Source organism: Gallinula chloropus (genome assembly GCF_964237585.1).
Source record: "Gallinula chloropus genome assembly, chromosome: 10".
NCBI classification, from domain to species: domain Eukaryota; kingdom Metazoa; phylum Chordata; class Aves; order Gruiformes; family Rallidae; genus Gallinula; species Gallinula chloropus.
In genome coordinates, this window is record NC_140095.1 from 13,276,673 (window position 1) to 13,296,088 (window position 19,416).

Sequence of the window (19,416 nt, forward strand, 5' to 3'; positions counted from 1 at the left end):
GATCTGATGTTGTATCATGTTGAACTGTTGGTGAAAGATGTGATCAGTGGATAAAACTTCACTGAAGCAGACTTAATCCCTCATAGAGCTTTTGAAAAGATACCCTAAAGATTGGCTTTGGATGGGAAGACTAAGGTGTTAGTGACTTTGGTTGTTGACACTTCTGACATTTTCTAGGATAAGTAGTTGAGATGCAAATAACTGATGCTAACTTTTCTTGTACTGGCAATCTAAGAGAAGAGCTAGTGAGCTTGGTTTACTGTGAAGTTAAACCAAAAATCGGTCCAAGGTAAGTGTCGTTAGAAGAGTATAGATATAAACTAGCAGAGGAAGGAGTGTTTGCTGTATTTTTATTTTTTATGGGTTAACTTTGCACCAGTGTGCCTTCCCTTCCTGTTGGGGCTGCTTGGGACCTCATAATTTCAGGTGACATCCTTCAATGTCACTAGTTTTTTCTCCCCCCTTACAAACACTTGAGAGAAATAACAGGGTAGTAGGGTTCAGCTTTTCTTTCTTCCCTGTTTACCTTGGTGAAATCTGCTACGTTTTTCCAGTAGATTTTGCACATAGACTTTTTATTTTTCTGAGTAAGTCAAAATACAATCCATCCAGTTGTGATTTCTTAATTGGAGAAGAGAACATCTGCTGTTTGCATAATTACTACCAAAAAAGGCAATCCAGCTAAATGTCCAGGAAAATGCAGATGTCCTCTTCCCTCCACTGTTTCTGGAAGCGAAGGTGGATATTGCCCTGCTTGACCAGAGGGCTTGTTCAGGAAGGTATCTAGATTTGATGACAGCCTTTTCATGGTACTGTTGAACTAAAATTGAAGTGTGATTCTAGGGGAAACTGGCTTATAATGCCCATCGGTCTTCATGTGTGAACAGGATCCAAATAGCATTCAACCTGGTAGGAAAAAAGAAACCCCAACCACACAGCAAAACAGCCCTTGGTTCTGGTTTTGGTCCCTGTCCACATAACGTGATCAGACTGTTGAAAGTTTGGTATCACTGTAACAAAGTGGAAACAGTTCAATGGAAATGAAATCATGGTTTAGATGTACATAGGTGCATGGGTAGGGCTGGGCTTTGCCTTTATGCCCGTTAACGTGTAGCTGTCTGTATATGCACTTGGGCTTCCCATTTGCTGCAGCTTCAGAGCAATAACTGTATCTCCCCTGAACTGTCCCCAGCCAGCCGCCCATGGCTTTATTTATAAACTGCGGTTTTGGTTGGGTAGGAAAGGTGAGAGCGTCACTGTGCAACATCCACTGCCTTCCAAAAACCACATTCAATTGAAAAGGGTGCTCAAAATTTTGTTATACACATTTCCTTTGTGTAAATAAATGTTTACAATTTTATATTAAAGATTTGAATAAGAGTTAGATCTTCTGACTGTATATTTTTTACTTTTTATAGATTTTAAAACTATAATTCTTTATATATGTGTTTGGGGGGTATTATGGTAAGTTTTATGCTTGTAAATGGAGAACAGTTGAATTTGATGCTAACCTTTATGAATTTTTGTCATTGAAATGTATAAAGAGTCCATTAATCCCCTTATTCTTTTACTACGATTACTGGTGCACACCAAAAAGAAATCCTTCACTTCTGTTTTATCATTATAAAATAAATATTTTGCTAGTGTATTAAACGTACATGGTGTGACTTCATACATTTGTGGGGGCTGAGCAAGAGCGTTCAGTGGTGGTGTCCTGAGTGAGGTGGTCCCCTTCATCCCAGCACGCGATCTTGGTCAGCCTCTGAGTAAGGCTGAAATTCTTCTGCTGTGTCTTAGCAATTCTTACAGTTTCAGAAAGCCCATTTAAACAGAGCAGACCTGCATAAAGAGGCCTTGGAAAACTTTCCTTGGAAAACAAGGCTTTGTGCTCCGCCCAGTTTCTGGACTGCACTTTTTTAATGCAGGTGTTGTCCTTAAGCTAGGAAACAAGACTGCAGGGTTTGTTGTTGTTAATGAAAAAGGTGTTCATAACCACTCGTGTGTGCAGAACCGCCGAGTTCTAAAAATATGCCCAGATTTCCTCAAAATACCAGCCCTGAGAGCTTCAGATTTCCTTGAGACTTGTAAAAAGAGAAAGATTATGTTTGTTTGATGTAGGCAGATCGCACCAAAATATCCCACCCCAAACTGGGCAATGAGGAACACGTCCTGCAAGTGAGAGTTTCTGAGCAAGGAATGGAACAGTGGCAGCGAGCTGTGTGAATCACAGACTGGTCTGGGTTGGAAGGGACCCCAAGGATCACAGAGTTCCAACCCCCCTGCCACAGACAGGGCCACGAACCTCCAGGCCTGGAGCTACACAAGGTTGCTCAAAGATTTTGGGGTGCAGATTTTGGCTCTACACTACTACAGTTGCTAAAGCCCTGCATGGAGCTGGGGCAAATAATGGTGAAACAGGTGTTCCAGACCCAGCCGGACTGATGGGCTTCCTATAGTGGGCATCTCCCTGTGTGTTGGTTTGGACAGCAGTAGAGCGATGCTCTGCAGCTCCCTCTGTGCCCAGCCTCAGTGCTGTGTGTGCTTGGATGTTCCTATGCCCTTCTTAACAAGTTGTTACTTGACTAATTACTCTGAATCAAACATTTCAAAGCCGTTCTGGTGGTGAATCATACTGCTTGCAGCAGGCTCAGGAATTCAGTTATTTATGTAGGATTTCCTGTTTGTCAAGTGCACCTTTTAAGTGATGATAATCTTGTCTTCGGTTCTAAACTAACATCTCAAATCTCCTTAACCACAGATTTAGCAGTATCGATAAAGAATGTGCTAAGTGACACATGCATTTCTTGCTAAGGCTTATTCATCTTACAGGTTACTGTAATTCCAAGCAGCCCCCTCTATGCTACACTTCAGACATTGAAAGATCCTTCTCCAAGCCCTGAAAGTTGGTCTCTATCGCTGTTGTGTTTAAGGCCGCAGCTCAGAGCCTGCAGCTTTCCTCCCAAAGCCCATCCCGGATTACCTGGGTGTGTTGTGAGTATATTCCTACCCTGCAAAGACTTGAGTTGTGTCTTTTGGGGAAGGACCCATAACTTCAGAAGCTGATAAAGCACTAAATATAATAATAAATAACACAGACCTGCTTCTAGCCTGTGGGGGGAACTGTGAACCTACTACTTCGTTAGCTTTGGCCTTACTGTCCCCTCCACGGTGCTGCTGAGGAAACAGAAGTTTCCCAAACTGTCCCTGGTGAAGTGATGTGCATGTGTGTGTTTTTCCAGAGATTTTTAAGGGGCGAGGGGCAGCTTGTGGCCAACCTCTGCCCACAAACAGATTTTTAATATTTTTCTCCCTTGATGTTAATGTTTTCCCTGGGGCTGCTGTAAATCTAAGGGAAGTGCTTTCAGAAGCCTGGATTGTTTCTTGAAATGGTGTAAGCAGAATTAGGCTCCTGGTGACATTCCCACCTCTGCCTTGTATGTTAGACACCCTGGATGAAATCTGGGGTCACCAGTAGATGGTTCTGGTTATGTTACTTCTATTTTTGTCTGGGTCTCCTGGCAGCTGGGGGTGCTCTAAAGTCACACCACGGGAGTGTTTTGCAGAGAAAGGGGATGGTTTTGTTATTCTACACACATGCTTTGTTCTTTTTAAAGTGTACAGGTGTATATCTGAATTAAGTTTTCAACTTGATAAGCTGTCACGATGGGATGTGGAGGCAATGAAGTGCCAAACCAGAGGAGCAAACTTGCTGCGTCCTACTTGGGAGGAAGTCGTCGCTTCTCGTTGTGATGGTGTGTCCAGATGCTGTGCTGGGTATTTATGTACAACTCCACAGAGAGAAATGCCATGGCTCGGCCACATCCTGACCCCTCTCTCCATCAAAACTGAGGGAAAGCCTTAACTGGTAATGATACTTTATGTTTTGCTCCTCCTTTTCTGTTTGCAAATCTTTGAAGTCAGTAGTCTCTTTCCTGTGTCCTGTGTTACGGATATAACTTGTTGAACTGCTGCATATTTTGCTTATGTAAACTGGGGAGCAAAGCTCTTCAGGGCTCAAAACAGTGCCAGTTTTCAGACTTGACATTTCAGAGCTATGATTTTTGTGTCAGTGGAAGGTTTCTGAGGGTATGCATGTCACTACATTCTATGCTGCCTTCCATTTTCTAACTGAGAGCTGCTATTTTGTATGTTAGCCAGGGAAAAGGTTTGTACTGTGGACCTTCAGAGCCACCAGAAAACTACAGAAAGGGATGGAGCGCTAGAGGAGGACTGCAGTCTTGTTTGGGAAACTTAAAGAGTACTAATTAATAGGAAAAAATACCTACATGCTCTTAATGCTCAGAATCCAGGAAGAGAACTAAGTCATTCCAGCTGAAGCCTAGACAATCTTCCACGTGGTCGACACCGCTACTTGGAATAAGAGCAGGAGGTTGAGTCATTAATTCAGTAACGCTTGTTAATCATTTTTTTACAGCCTTGCGTGTAATTTAGGTACCTTAGTGCTGATAAAAGCTTGCAATAAAAGGCCTGGGAAAAAAAAAATCCTGTCATCTTCTACTTGCCAGCAGTGTGCAAGTCAAACATTGCAGAATCTGTAAATAGAACAGCGAGGGTTTCCCGGTCTGTGTGTGCAAATCTTCACTTGCCCAAGGAGCTCAGCAAAAGGGGTTTGTCTGGAATGGATGTTTTCTGGTGGCTGGCTGCTTTGGAAAATTGCGTGGCGTGGGGAGAGTTAATTGGTGGTGGAGGAAACACGTGTTGTTGCAGGGTGGTAAGGAGGCTCTGGTGTAGAGCATGCGGTAGCAGGAAAGGGCTGGAGAGCAGCTGTACTCATCACACCTGGCGCCGGGTTTTGGTCCCCAGTCAGCACCATGAGGAATCAGATAGACCTGCTGGCCACTGTCACAGTTTTGGGAGTCCTGGAGCAAGGTAAATGTCCTTTGTATAATGCTAGGCAGTGTTTGATTACATCGAACTTTGTGGGACTGGTTCCTGCATTGTGCTTGGAGTCTCCAGGGAATGAAAAGTTGCAGTTTTCCAATGTGGTGAAACGATGTTTGGGGTGGAAGTGTCGTGTCCGAGGAGCTTCATTATTTCATAGGGGCTGAAATGATTGGCAAACCTCAAAGCATCCCAGGAGGAAATGAAATTAAAGTTTTGCTTTGAAAGGTAAACCAAATTTCAACAATGAAATGTCTCTAAAACCTTTCTGTGATTGGATTCTAGCAGGACATTTGTAACTTGGAGTGGCTGGAGGAAGCCAGGGTGAAGGCAGGTTACTAAATGGGTTAATAAATAGGCTGATGGAGGGGTCAGTCTACAAACATACATTGTATGTGTATGGAAAAGAGCATCATGTACACGTGTGTCTCCTTTGGTGACCAGTGTTGTTTGATTCCTACAGTTTAGCTGTGGGGGGAGATGGCAATGAGCTGCCAGCACCCAGTAATTTGGAAACTAATGCAAGTCCTGTGGGTCAGAAATAGACACGCTTCTTCAGAGAAACTCAGCGGCTTCTCGTAATTTAAATAGAGGGTTTGGCTTAGACCAGTTAGAAAGCAGCAGTGCCACCGGGCTGTCTACCTCCTGTGTTTAATGCTGTGGGTCCTCTGGGCAAAGACCTCACCCCCCTTGGGCTTCAGGGCAGTCACAGAGGACAAACCTCTCCCTGCCTGGGGTGGGGGCAGCCCCCATTTTATTAAAATCCTCCTATTTCTACAAGGGAAGGTTGGTTTGTGGGTTTTTTTGTTTGGTTGGGCTTGTGTTTGGTTTTTTTTCTTACTGAATTAATTCACCACAGAGCTATCTTAGCTCTGCGTACAAGTGGATGTGACTCCCCAAGCAGCTTGATGTATTTTTAGCCATCAGATGATAAATCTTTTAATGTAAGTATTCTTTAAAACACAAATTTGTTGCTGGGATAGAATACAAGATTTCTGAATTATCAGTAATTTCCCCTCAAACAGTTTACAGAGAAATATCTGCAACTCCCAGTGGAAGATTCTTTCAGGTTTTTTTGTTATTAAACTATGTGTGGATGGAGGGAGTGTTTAGTGTGTAAGGAAGAGACATGAAGAAAACTTGAAATTGAGAAATGGAAATGTTGCTCAGCCCTTTCATTGGGAAACCCTCAGCAGCAGATCCCTAGATAGTTGCTTTGTCTCAAATATAGTTGTTTTGTGAGGGCTTCAAGTCTTATTTTTCTTTTCAAGTTTCAGCCTTAAGCATTTTACATTCACCCTATGTAGGTGTGAAGCCCCATGTAGGTGTGAAGCCAGCAGATAAATACCAAGCATTGGCACCCTCTTATCTACCTTACATGGAAGTAACCTCCTTTTTTTATGGTCTCCTCATGGAAAGGCAGGGAGCAATTACAAAATACTAGGTGTGTCTGTGCTCTCTCCTGGTAGGAGATTATTTCTGGTAATGACACCTTGATCCAGAGCTGTGCAATAGCTTTCCTTGCCATGTTTTGAAAGGACATTCTGTTGGTGAGTTACAGATCTAAGATGCACTCTGAGATGGCAGAGCATTGAAATGCAGACGTGTGCTACGTGTACACTCTTCCATCACATCCTCGTGCAGGAGATGTAATTTAATGGCTGAGCTTAGTACAGCATCAGTGGGGTTTTATTTCCTGATTAACTTTCTGGGATCCCACAGTTTCTACATTCTTTCAAGTAACTTCCCCTCTGGAATTTAGTTGTGCTCAGTTTAGCAAAGCTCAGAGCTTAGTGCTCAGTAGATACATGCCCCTGCCCTGTGTTGGACACTGCAGCAGAGAGCAGAACAATGCTTCCATAGTTACTCTCCCTGCCCTCCCCCCTTATTAATGGCTTCAAAGGAAATAAAGCTTATGCGATATCACTGTCGATCAGTCCCCACAGAGTTTGTTTGCCAGGCTCACTCAAATTTGGCAGATACCAGCACAGTAGGGTTTGACAAGTCTGTGGACATAATCAAATAGAGAGTCGTAGAATTATAGAATGCTTTGAGTTGGAAGGGACCTCAAAGATCATCTGGTTCCAGCCCCCTGCCATGGGCAGGGACACCCTCACGAGACCAGGGTGCCCAAAGCCCCAGCTAACCTGGCCTTAAATGCCTTCAGGGATGGGGCTTCCCCAGCCTCTCTGAGCAACCTGTTCCAGTGCCTCACCACCCTCCTGGCAAAGAATTTCTTCCTAAAGTCTAACCTAAACCTGCATCCTTTCAGCTTGAAGCCATTCCCCTTGTCCTATCACTGCACTCCCTGATGAACAGGCCCTCTCCCACTTTCCTGGAGGACCCCTTTAAGTATTGGTATGCGGCAATTAGGTCACCCTGGAGCCTTCTCCTCTCCAAGGTCTGGCTGATACTTCTCTGAGGGGCAAAGTGCAGATAAAGTGCTCAGCCTCTAGGAACCGTGCTGGAATCCACACAGCTGTTGAACCTCGGGATGTGAATCACAAAATCTACTTTGAAAGGTTCTGCAGAGTAGATTGAACTCTTTTCCCTAAAGGTCTGTGCTGAGAAGGCTTATGCAGTGTGGGGCTTTCCCAACGTGTTCTGAGAAGTGATTCTGCATCTGTAATGCTTCACCTGCAGACCAGGTTTAGAGGTCAGCTCACCATCCTCTGGCAGGTTCTTGCTCCTCTTGGGTAGCTGTTTTATTCATCCTCCATCCATAAGCATAGCGGATCTGTCGCAGGACTTGTCTGAATATTTGCCCTTGTGTACAAGCAAGATGTAGAGCTGATGGAGAGGCTGGGTCTGAAATTATTCTTGTGGTTCCCATCAGCCAGGAGAATGCTACTTTAGGAAGAGATGGCACAAAGCCTGGTGAAGGCCATTGCCCAGCACGGCCAGGCTTATGCCACAAGCCAGAGCTGCGCAGGATGCAGTGACCTCAGCTCAGACCATTTCTTGAGCAGCGGCTGGGCCATAGACCCCAAGAGAGAGATGTGTATCTGATGAGGTGGTAATAGGATGGGTCACACTTTCCTAATCTTTTCCCCCCACCACTGAATTGCTGGTGGGGTGACCCTGCAGACCTAGAGCTCTGGTTTCACAGAGGGGATGCCATGTTGCATCCTGCCGAATCTCAGGGGCAGGATCTCAGGGGCAGGATGACCATATGTGCTATGCACGAATTCGGGGGTTAAAAGCACACTTGTTCCTCCCCACCTTTCTCTGCCAGCACCTCTTGTTTAGGGCTGGCTGATTGCACACAGTGGAAGACACTAGAATGCGCAGATGTTTTCCTAAATGAGTGTCTGTGTATTTAAATGGATAACACGTTGTGTAATACATCAGATTATTTACATTTCTAATTCCCTTTTCTTCTACATATGTCCTAATGCCTTTCTGCAGGCACGCGTGGATCCATCTTGTCTTTAATCCTGCAACATCTGTCCCTACTTTCCCTTCTGCTGTTCTGCTTCTGTCTTGTCTGTTAGAAGGAGTCTGTCCCCAAGGCAGTCAGTCCTTGCAGCCTGGCTCCCTGTCTCTCCGGAATCATGGTGATGTTAGGGCCTTGCTAATCCAAGGGACTCAGCAGCAGCACTCAGTCATAGCCACCAAAGTGATTGTTTTTTATAATTTAGTTTTCTCCTGTTAGAAAACTTCCATAAAGGCAGCAAAGGAGTGGGTGCACCTCTGCATAGACCAGCAGTTGCCTGGGGGAGTAACGACTTCCACGCATGGGGAAACAGTCTTAGTGTTAACAAGCTTTTATCATTTTGAGGGGACTCCCCCTGTCCCTCACGAATGCAGAGAGGAGCGAGGGAGCAGAACCCAAGGCAGTAGGTGTGGGCAGCACATCCACTCCTTGACCTGCTCTGCTCATGCCTTGGGGCTACCCTGCAGGGACAAAGTAGACAAAATAATCACCCCCATCCCCATTTCCTCCTATGATGATGAGCCTCTCTAGCTGATCTAATCATCGTCTCCCCGTGCTTCAGGGTTTGGATGCTGCTCTGTGACATGGGGCCAGCCTTGCACAAGAGCTTTGTGCCTGTTGGGTAGTGTGGCAGCCGTTATGTGTCATTGTACTGAGGGTGTACTAATGCTCTTAAATACAAACCATAAGATTAAAGAAAGGAGTAATAATCCTGTAGTGGGGTGTGGACTCGGTGAGGTTTGAGTGCGTCGCTGGCCTTCCTGCAGGCCCAGGGTGTGTTTGATCAGCCAGGGAGCAGCGCCGAGGGCTCTGCTGCTGCATGCTGGGCATGAGAGCATGCAAAGCCTGTGGCACGAGTGCTCTGCTGGGGTAACCAAATCTGAAATTAAAGGACAAGCACGAAATAAATGGCACATTTATTCCAGGTTGTGTGTGACAGCCCTGGACTATGAACCCCGGCAGTATGGGCTCTTTCCCTTTAACCAGCTGCTTGATTCCTAGCTGGGTAACACTTGGCTGAATCAAACACTGCCAGACTGTTACTGTTCCTGTGCTGTTCTTCCTTCAGCCTATTTTGCTCTGCAAGTGATCTATGCCCGGCGGAAGTACAAGATCTCCCCTCCTGAGACAGCAGGTCACCCTGAATTTGAGCGGATCTTCAGAGCTCAGTAAGACATTAACTTTTTTTGTGGTGACTCCATCCAGATATGATTTGAGTCAAGCATCATTACCAGGAAAGGCTGAAGTCACCCTCAAGTCACCTTTTCATTTATTGCTACTGATACTGGAGTCTAATTTTCTTTGTAACGCTCGGCGTGCGGGGGTCTGGTTTGGAGGTCTGGTTTGGAGAGCTTGGCTCAGGCTGGAGTGTTTCTGCCCACCTACAATAACCCTTCCTGGTGGGGTGAGAGGCAGCCGAATTACAAATGAGTGGCTGTGTGCAAGAGGCGCTGAGCACCAATGTGTTACAATCACTGAGTTTAATAATTAAAGCTGGCTCCAAATTGCCCGAGTAGCTGAAGCTGTATTAGTAGCCTAATATTTGCTGGGGAGTTTTTTGCTGTTGCATCGAAGCAAAGGGCCTGGCTGGCAGAACCAGCCGTGGGGATGGTTTATTCTTTCTCCTTTATCCTAAGCTGTTGTGCTGTGAGTCGGCACTCGCAGGCCCATGCTGAGGGCTGTTTCTTTCTGCTCTGTTCCTATGGAGAGAGCAACGCTGGAGCTGAACTGGAAATGTTCACAGATCCCTTCAGCTTCCAGCAAGCACCAGACTCCGTCTTTCATCTCAATCACGCTGCTTCGTAAGTGACTGAAAGGAATTGGCCGGAGCTGGTTTGAAGGGTAGTTTGAGCCCAGCACTAAATCCTGAACAAAGCTGCTGCGTTTCCTTGCCAGGATGCAGGAAACATTTGTGCAGCCACAAAAACACCTGCTCTGGTCCTACTGCGATGCAGTGAAAGGCCAGCCTGCATGGGAGGCATCAGCCCTTGGTAGCTGAGTAGCTGCTGCTGAGGCTTTTAATGAAATACTGGGCTGTGTGTAAATGGAGCGGTGTGGTGGGCTGCGGTGTGCCAGGGAGCCCTCTGCCACATTCTGCAGAGCCGGTGACCTCAGGGAACTTGGGTTTGAGAAGGTATTTCTTCACTGTGGGCTTTTTCCTCCTTCTTATTCATTTGTATCCTTTTCCACAGGGAAAATTTGGCTTGATATACTTTAAAAAAAAAGGGGGGGGTATCGATTTATTACTCACTCATGGAAACCTGGCAGCCTTCCCTTGCTGAGGCTCAAACTGCATTTGCAGTGGAAGGATCTTCAGACATTTTCCAGCTCCCAATCTGGCTCCATTCCCTGAGGCTTGGTAAATTTTTGGCCAAATTTAAGATTAAATTGCCCAGGGAATGGTAAAATACAGGAGAAGTTGAGAAACAATACATTGTCCTTAATAGCACAGCTCTCGCCATCCTTTCTGGCAGAAAATCTGTATCTTTGTCAGTAAAAGGAAGAAAACCTGGCTGCAGATTTGGTCAGTTTCAGCCCAATTTGATCTGGGATAAGGCTCCTTCTCAGGGCATGAACTTGTGTGACACCTCAATTTGGTCTGTGGTCACCCAAGGGAAGAGAAAGCTCCTGAATTAATGATGAGGAACCTCAGGCCATGCAGTACTCCAGCTGTAGCCACACTAGATGTCTGTGGACACGGGCACTGCATGTGGGGTCAAGGATGGAGCCTGCTGAGGGTCCAAGGAAGACAAATATCTGTTGCAGGGTCTGTGTGAATGCGGGTGAGGTGAATGCCGAGCGTTGTTTGGGTGCTGCTCTTCTCTGCCATGCAAACATTGCGTGCCCTTGGTGACAGAGAAGGCCCTTTGTCCCCAGCACAGCAGCGCCTGGTACGGGCCCTTTCGGTTTGCTCCAGCGTGTGCTTTGTGCTCACATCTCCTGTCTGAGTGAACTGGTCTCTGTCCTTGGAGGATGCGGTTTTAATGCTCGTCTCTGGTTCTCGCCAGGGTGAATTGTTCAGAGTACTTCCCGATCTTTGTCTCGCTCCTCTGGGTCGCTGGAATCTTCTTTCATCAAGGTAGGGAGGACGGGGGGAAACCCCAGCCCAAACCACATACTCAAACTAAAAAAACCCAATTCAAATCAACCAAAAAACCCCCATGTAAATCCCACCGCGATTCAGGCGTGTTCCTCTCTATACCCTGAGGCTGTTACTCAGGGAAAGCAACGTTCCCCTCTGGCTGAATGGACTGAGGAGCACCCCAGCTCCAGCGTGCATGATGCTGCTGGTAGCAGCTGAGCTGGTCTCCTGCCTGGAGGAGAGGTTTGGTGGCTCTCACTCCTTTGCCAGGGCCCATCTGACCTCCCATGCTGCTTGTCTTAGATAAGGTCAGGCTCCCGTGTGGCGCCGGGGCAGCAGCGAGCTGAGGCAGGGCTGCAATGCGATACCCCAGTCGCTATGTCAGAACAAGAAGCCATAACCCAAACAAGTCGTCATCCACCATCCGTCCCGTACCAAGTGAGCATGGGGGATGCAGCTGCCGCCATGGGGAGGATGTGAGGAAGGACTGCAGAAAGAAACGTTTCAAACCCAAGTCCTGGGGCAACTTTGGGTGACAGGGAAGTTCATCCCTCACAAAAAGGGAAGGAATAAAACCCCGTTTAAATTCCTACAGCATTTTAAAGCTGACTCCTTCTGCCCTCAGTTCTTGTGGCCATGCCCCATCTGCAGCAGGGAGCAGGGGCTTGGCTAACTGGGCAGGGCTGCAGCTGGGCAGTGTCCAGGGACCCCTGACAGCCCCTGGGACCCCCAACCCCATTAGTACTTGGTTCCCCTATATCCTCTGCAGGTGTGGCTGCGGCGTGTGGGCTGCTGTACCTCTACACCCGCTTCAAGTATTTCCAGGGATACGCCATGGCTGCACAGGGACGGTTAGTATCCAGCTGGGGCTGTGGGCACCCCCAAACCAACCCAGGGAGGCTGAGTGCAGGATGTGTCCCTGGGACAGGTTTCCCTCTTGTGGGTGGGACTGACAGCAGGTTTGCAGCACCCCTTTCTCATCCCCTTTTGCCCCCACATGCTCATGGCACCACCAGCTCTTACCCAGGACAGTATTGGAAGAGGATGGGGACATGCTTCGTGCCTTGGGTTGGTTGGCAGCATCTGATGGTGTTTTTTCCCCTGTGCAGGTTGGGGCCATTGTATGCCAGCGCCTGGCTGCTCTGGCTGCTGATAGGGCTGGCAGTGGCTGGGCTCCTGGCACACTTCCTGCTGCCCCGCTCCTTCACATGGATGGCAGTGCTGGCACAGCCCCTCCAGCTGCTGGGCACCTGGTGAGCAGAGCCCTGGCTCTCCCAAAACCACTGCTCGCCCTCTGTGGAGTGGAGTTAGTTGTGCAGCGTGGTCAGTGACCAAGTATCTCCCCAGCTCTGTGCTTATCTTTGAAGGGAGGTGGGCACTGGCACTCCTCTGCTTTGCAAAGCTCCCCTTCTCCAGAGATAACAGCCCTTCTAGAAAGCAAATGCTACCCAGCCTCTGGCCCTCCTGACAGGCTTCACAGCACTGTGCTCCAAAACCTCCAGTGCCTTTGGCTCTGCCTCGTGGAGCAGAGGCCAACCCCTATGCTCTCCTCACTCATTACTGTGTAATCATCACATCCACGAAAAATAAATTCTTTTTTTCAGTAGAAATCACCTCTGGTTTTTCAAAGGTGCTTGGGGACTGGGTGTGAGACCATCTGAGGGCTAGGGGGATGGGCTGCATGAGGAAAGCTGCTGTGATTAAAGCTAACTTGAAAGGGGTTAAGGATAGGTCAACTTGTCTTAAAACATTGCTCAGGTTTTGGGGGGAAAAGCCTGATTTCAGTCTAAATGCTAATGTCTCTGCTTGACAATGGACTTGCATGAGCCTAACTTGGCCCCAGCATCACTAACCCAACAGCAGGACTTTGCCTTCTCTCTGGATTTCACCCTCCACTGCAAACTCAGGGTTTGCAGGTGACTGAAGCAGCCACCACCCAGGCAGCTCCTTGCTAAGCTGCATGTGGGAATTAGGGGGGGGGAAAGCACATTGTATTTTTGTAGGACAACTGTTCCACCCATGCATCCTCAGCTGTGCAGCTGCCAACGCACCTTCCTTGCTCCCAGCCAAGGTAAGAGCTGAGCAACCTTTCTTCTTCTAGTAACTGATGAAGGGTCCTGTGATGATGCTGGGGCAAAAAGCCTGGTCCCCACGACGCTGCTCTAAGAGCTTTCCCCAGAATGAGCAATGCTTTGGGGCCTACCAGTCATTTCAAAGTCTCATAGAATCTCTTTGGGTTGAAACGACCTTTAAGTCATGAAATCCAACCATTAATGGGTATTTGTGAGTCCTGAGGAACTGCTCCATTGTGGGTGTAGGGGCGCCATCTGGCCTGGGGCCCCCAGGAACACCCACCCATAGTCCTGGAGTGAAGAACAGGATCCCTATGTCCCTGCTGTGAGTGACTCTCACTGCTGCACCAAAAGTTTAAATTTAGCTTTTATTACAGTGCACGTTATTTTATATATTTATATAGAGAGATGTACTTGAAAAATCAAATGTATCCAATAATAAAAAATACAGCACGTTAAAGTAGTATAATGCATTCCAGTGTATAGCTGAAGAGACAGTGGGATTTACACTAATCCCTACTATGTTTGAACTGGGCTACTTCTGCTTTTTTTTTTTTTTTTCCCCCCCCAAAAAAACATTCACACCAACCAATAACTGAAATAGTTCTTTAAAAAGATGGTTTCTGCACTCAACCTCAAGGCATGAAGACACTGGAGACTTCACTGTGAGTTAAGGGGCTGTGTTCAATGCTGGCAGGCACAGTGTGGCTTTTTGTTTTTGTTTTTGTTTGTTTAGTTTTCCCTGCCATACTCGTAGGTCCAACCCCTTCGGATTTGTTCCTCCTCTGACAAAGGAGGGTCAGTCTTCACCCTCACTTAATCCTCAGCTGTGGCCAGAGCCATTGCCCAGGCGAAGGCAAGGCAGACTTTGGTCCCTGGCCGGCTCCATCCCAGCATGCCTGCGGGGTCAGTAGGCAGGACTCAACGTGACCAAGCCCCGGCTCTGTCCCCAAATCCAGCCAGCGAGTTCCCTGGCCTGGGGTGAAGGTGCTTTTAGTCCTCACACTTGCTAAAGCTCATCCCGACCCCAACCCGTCCTGTGTCAGTGCTGCACTCACGGCAGCCGTGTGCCCGTGAGGGGCCGAGGCAGCGCCCGAGCCTTGCCCGGGGCACAGCCAGCCCTCTGCACGGGATACAGGGTTCTGCTTTTTGCTCTTCTTCCAGAGGAGACGACGGCCTGGCCCCGCGGCACCGGCTGAGCGTGGTGGTGCCGGCTTGGCAGCCGGTTTGCTGAGGCCCATTGGCACGCGCCGTGGCTGTCCTCATGCCCGGGCGAGGCGCCGCGGGGAGGAGGGAGCAGGAGGGGAGGGAGCAGGACCAGGGATCCACGCGTGTGTCCACCCTTCCTCACGCCCGCGTCACTCCGCCTTCTTGATAAAAATCTGAAAGGAGAGAGGGCCGGGATCAGAGGGAAGCACAGGGAGGAGGCAGGGAGCCCCGAGACACGCCATGGGCAGGGCCTTCCCGCCACCATGGCTGGGCCTTCCCGCCACCACAGCCCAGCTCACCTCGCTCAGGATGATCCACACCGGCGAGTCGGTCTGGATGGACAGCCTGATGGCCTCCAGCGGCCCGAAGGACGGGTCCACCTCACCTTCTGCAACACCCTTGGAGAAGGAGCCTGGTGGGGAGAGCACAGGGGTGATGGGACAGCCCCCCCACCCCTCACTCAACAGCCAGCCCCCACCCAGGGAACCAGGAGCAGCCATGGCAGCCCCCTGCCCACAGCTCCCTGGCATGCAAGGGACAGGCTGGAAGCAGCATGGATGCCAAAGCAGTGTGAAATGCTACGCTGAGGGGGACAATCCATCAGCTAAACAACACGAAATGGGGAGCATGTGCCCACACATTGGTGCTGGGCAGAAGGGGAGCAGGGCAGCCTGACGGCAGCACTGGCCTGGAGAGACAAACATTGGCTTGAGATCCATGCCATGGAGGCAAGCCTTACATCCCCAGCACTTGCAAGTGCTCAGCCTGTTGCTGTGTCCCACTTTTAGGTGTGATGGGGTTTTTTTTAGGAATATGCAACTGGGAGAAACCAGATAAATAGCAAAAAAAAAAAAAGGCAAAAATGCTACATTTGCCAGGGATTTTTTTCTTTTACTTGTCAAGTTGGAAAAAAACCCAAACAACCCAGTCTTAGGAGGGAGAGCAGGGTTTTACCATGCACCAGAGGATCCCCAGAGTCTGCAATCACATTTTCTTGTACAAGGGCAGGACAAGCACTAAACCAAGCTCAGGTGCAGGAGACAAAGTCCATGCTGCAAGTGGTGTGTGTGCTGAGACAATCCGGGGTGTCCCACTGCCCCGCCATGGAGGATTTTAAGGGCAGGTTAAGCAAATGAGTAATCTGAATGATTTGGTCGCAGCTCTGAGCAGAGGTAGGCTGAGCAGAGGTAGGCAGAAACACAGGACTGGAAACTACCTACAGAGGACACCTAATCTAAGAGGGAAGGGAAGGCAGTGGAAGAGAGAACACAGCAACAATTAAATCCTGTTCCAACCTGGGTCCTGGCAAGCAGACATGACTCTTTGCCAAGCAAACAGCACTAAAGGGTCTTGGTTTACTTGAAGGTGAGGACATGGGCCGTGTTATCAAACCCAGCAGGCAGTTTACCACCCCGCACCCTGCTGTACCTATCTGGATGTAGCCATCTGGTGTCCTGCGGTATCTGACGGCTGTGCCTCTTCCCTCCTGCAAGGCTTCCTTATCCGACTGCAGGCTCTGCAGGAAGGAGAGAAGCTTTGGACAAAGCCAATTGCAAGAGCCACCCAAAAGTCCCAAGGAACAGCAGTAACCCCAGAGCTGTCCTTGCCAACAGCTCTTGGCATCTCATCCCCTACTTGGCACCCCGTAGCCTCATGTCCTAAAACAAGAGGACATTTGCTGCCCTCATGCTGCTGCTTCCACTTAGCCATCCTGGCTCCATCCCATCGCTGCAGCCCTCCCATCCATCCGAGCCTCCCCTCTGCAGGCAGGGATGGCTCCACAGCGACTGCTCAGGGCAGCACCCCACTCCCAAGGTGGTACCACACCAGGCGTGACCCCCTGATTCCCAACCAGCACCCCTCAAAGGCCCTCTAGTCTTATAAAGATCTTTATGACGGCTTTAAGCAGTTCCCTTCTCTCAAACCTCTCTTGCTTCCCACTCCACCCCCATCTCAATGCTCAATAAAACACTTACGTCAAACGGCAGAACCTCCACAGTGGTATTGAAGAGTTTGTCTTCTGGGTGCTCGATGTTCCCGCTGCGGAAGAAGAACCTGTGACAGAGACCAAAGCCATGGAAACCCACACTGAGTGAGGAGGAGGTCATGATGGCTTTCACCCCAGCTGAACCATCAAACAGCTCCACCTAAAATGCACCTTCCCGAAAAGCCCATGGGGACATGGTTTGGAAGGAGACCTTCTGCACCAGATTAGCTATATCCTGGATTGCTCACAGAGGCAGGAAAGCAAAGGGCTCTGGAAAACATGGCCCCACCAAAAAAAGGGTCAAGTTATCCTCCCCCTGGAAGAGCACCACTCCCTCCTCCTGGGTAGCTGAGCAAAAGAGACGGGCAATAAATTCAACATGAACCAGAAGAGCAAAAGGAAGCTGTCTCTCCACACTCCAGGCTGTCCCCCACACCCCGCTGCTGACCCCCCACCAAGAACTGGCCTTTCGATGCGGAGCGGTTTGAAGAATCTGAATCTGATGAAGTCTCCGGCAGTGGGAGTGAAGGCCCAGAAGAAGTCCTCCCGCAGGTAAGCCTTCTCCAAGGTGAAGTGCTGGTAGGTTTTCAGGCTGGTGCTCACCTCTGCAGGAGGGTTGACGTGCTCCTTCCGCAGGGCCTGTTTGCCAAAGTCCTTGTCCTTGGTGGGTGCAAAGCAAAAGGGCAGAAAAGGGTCATGAGCTGCTCTCACCTGTGAGGAACGAGGGTCCCAAGAAGGTACTGCAAACTGACAGCACTCAGGTTGCACACACAGATGGATGAGGGATGGAAGTGATGTGGGGAAGGCACCAGACTGGGCAATGTGTGGCTGGATCCCAGGAGGACACAACTTGAGGCAGCGCAATGAAGCACCACTGCTCTGTGCTCTGGTCAGCACCAGAGAGTCCTTCATTGCCCAGGCATCCCCAAACGCCTGTCCCTGCCCCAGGAGCTCTGCATCAGTCCTGACACCTGAGGAGAAGGTGGCTGGGAGGCTGATGATAGCATAAAGTGACTGGATTGCATGGCCTGACAGGCACCATTCTAGAATCTGGGTTACACGAACTGTTTACCTGGGAATGGGACAGACAAGGGCTGAGCACAGCCCAGGGCTGCGTGTCTGTGGTCATGCACGTAGAGCTGTGGGAAGCCTGATTTTGTTGATGTTTAAATATATGGAAACAATGTAAGGTTTTACACAGCAAGCTCTAGTTCACCTATCAGCAATCCCAGGAATAAGGAGGGGGGATGGGAAAGAAGCCAGGCCAACCCAGGAGACATCTCTCCAGGGTTTTTCAGTATATACTTGGAAACCACTTGCCTGGACCACGGTTTGGCACTCAGGGTGAGCAGCCAGGACCATTACCAAGGCTTAAAAGCTTGTGGCTACTCTTGATACATGTCGCTGCCAGTCTGACAAGCACAGGAGCTACATGAGCTCCCTGTAACTCAAAATAAACCACAGAAATCCAGCTGCCACCATCCCACCAGCTGCTGTTACTGATGTCCCCATCCCAAAAGCAGCCAGTTGCTGTGTGCCCACAGGCCAGGCCCAGCAGAAAGGCTGGCTGTGGCTCGGACAGGCAGCTGGAACTCACCTTCAGCTTCTGTATCTTCCCAGCCAAGGAGGAGTGGGTTCCCACGTGCTGGAAGAGCGAGGGCTTGAAGCGGATCCTCAGGTTTGCCTTCTGCCTGTCGCAGTGTTTCTGAAACGAGACAATCCCTGAGTGCCCCACGCTCAAAGCTCTGCAGCCTGCAAGGAACACACCAGGGCACGGAGAGTGACAAACATCCCCATGCCTTTCTGTGTTATTATAGCTTTAATTTGGCAAGTGGGCTTTTAACCACACTCTGGAAGAACCCAACCACGACTCTTGGCTGGTGACCCACGGTGCTCTGCAGGGCAGCCAAGGTGTCCAGGTTTAAGTGTCTCCTTGCTGAGCACAGTTCAGCTCCCACTGAGCAAACCTCCTCTGGGTGCTGTTAGATAATTTCATTTGGGTTTTTTTAGCTTGGCTTATCAGAAAAGCTTTTTTCCTCCAAAACAGAGATTGGACTCACAGATGTCTGAAGGTACAGTAAGTCCTGGGATGATTCAGAGCCTCAGCAAACAGGTAGCAAATGTGGGCTCTTTTCAGGCAGGCAGAGTTCTCAGTTGGTTGGCAGGTTTTGTAAGGCAGATGGATGGCACGTGCCACTGTCTGAGCTGCCTGACAGTTTCACACCCATCCCACCATGTATATAAACTTGGAGATATATCTCCAATCTAGCCAACGATTTTTCAAGGGGTGGAAGGAGAGAAACGATGGAAAAGGACTAAAGGACAAGGGGAAAACGCATCAGAGTGTGGAGACAAGAACTCACATTTAAAAGGTAATTTCTCTGTTTGGGAGGCAGGACAAAAATACAGGGTTACAAACCAAAGAAAGAGGGCATTTGTTTTCCAAATTTTGCTTTTTCCAAGAAGAGAAACACACACACACACACACCCCTGTCACCAGCTGCTCTTCTAACCTTCCCACTCAAGAGCAACCCCAGCAGAAATCCCACCGCCAAGTGCTGCATCACTGACTGCCTGGCACCAGGCAGGGCACAGCAGGGAAAGCCAGCCCCTCAGAGCCCCCACCATGGGCTGCCCACACAGACCACTGCCACCCTGCCCGGAGCTGGGAAATTCCAGGCATGACCCCTGCAAGCTGCAGAGGAGATAATCCCCTAATCCAGCTCGT

At 49.1% G+C, this 19,416-nt stretch overlaps 2 protein-coding genes across 2 annotated transcripts in view; one reads left to right on the top strand and one right to left on the bottom strand.

The window, feature by feature from the left end:
* Positions 1-4,832: 4,832 nt before the first annotated feature.
* LTC4S (leukotriene C4 synthase) lies at positions 4,833-12,838 on the top strand (the record flags this gene model as incomplete). The annotated part of the gene is made up of 5 exons (XM_084268787.1): positions 4,833-4,890; positions 9,408-9,507; positions 11,347-11,417; positions 12,190-12,271; positions 12,530-12,838. 5 exons carry the CDS (start codon positions 4,833-4,835, stop codon positions 12,675-12,677), a joined length of 459 nt encoding a protein of 152 aa, XP_084124913.1. The 3' UTR covers positions 12,678-12,838.
* A 1,008-nt stretch (positions 12,839-13,846) lies between these two features.
* Positions 13,847-19,416, bottom strand: part of MGAT4B (alpha-1,3-mannosyl-glycoprotein 4-beta-N-acetylglucosaminyltransferase B) — a 51,258-nt gene continuing 45,688 nt past the window's right edge. The window contains exons 10-15 of the mRNA XM_084268789.1: positions 18,286-18,393; positions 17,155-17,348; positions 16,678-16,756; positions 16,130-16,217; positions 15,001-15,113; positions 13,847-14,874 (exon numbers count right to left, since the gene is read on the bottom strand). Coding sequence (XP_084124915.1) covers positions 14,851-14,874; positions 15,001-15,113; positions 16,130-16,217; positions 16,678-16,756; positions 17,155-17,348; positions 18,286-18,393 — 606 coding nt within the window. The 3' untranslated portion in view covers positions 13,847-14,850. The remainder of the gene's footprint in view (positions 14,875-15,000; positions 15,114-16,129; positions 16,218-16,677; positions 16,757-17,154; positions 17,349-18,285; positions 18,394-19,416) is intronic.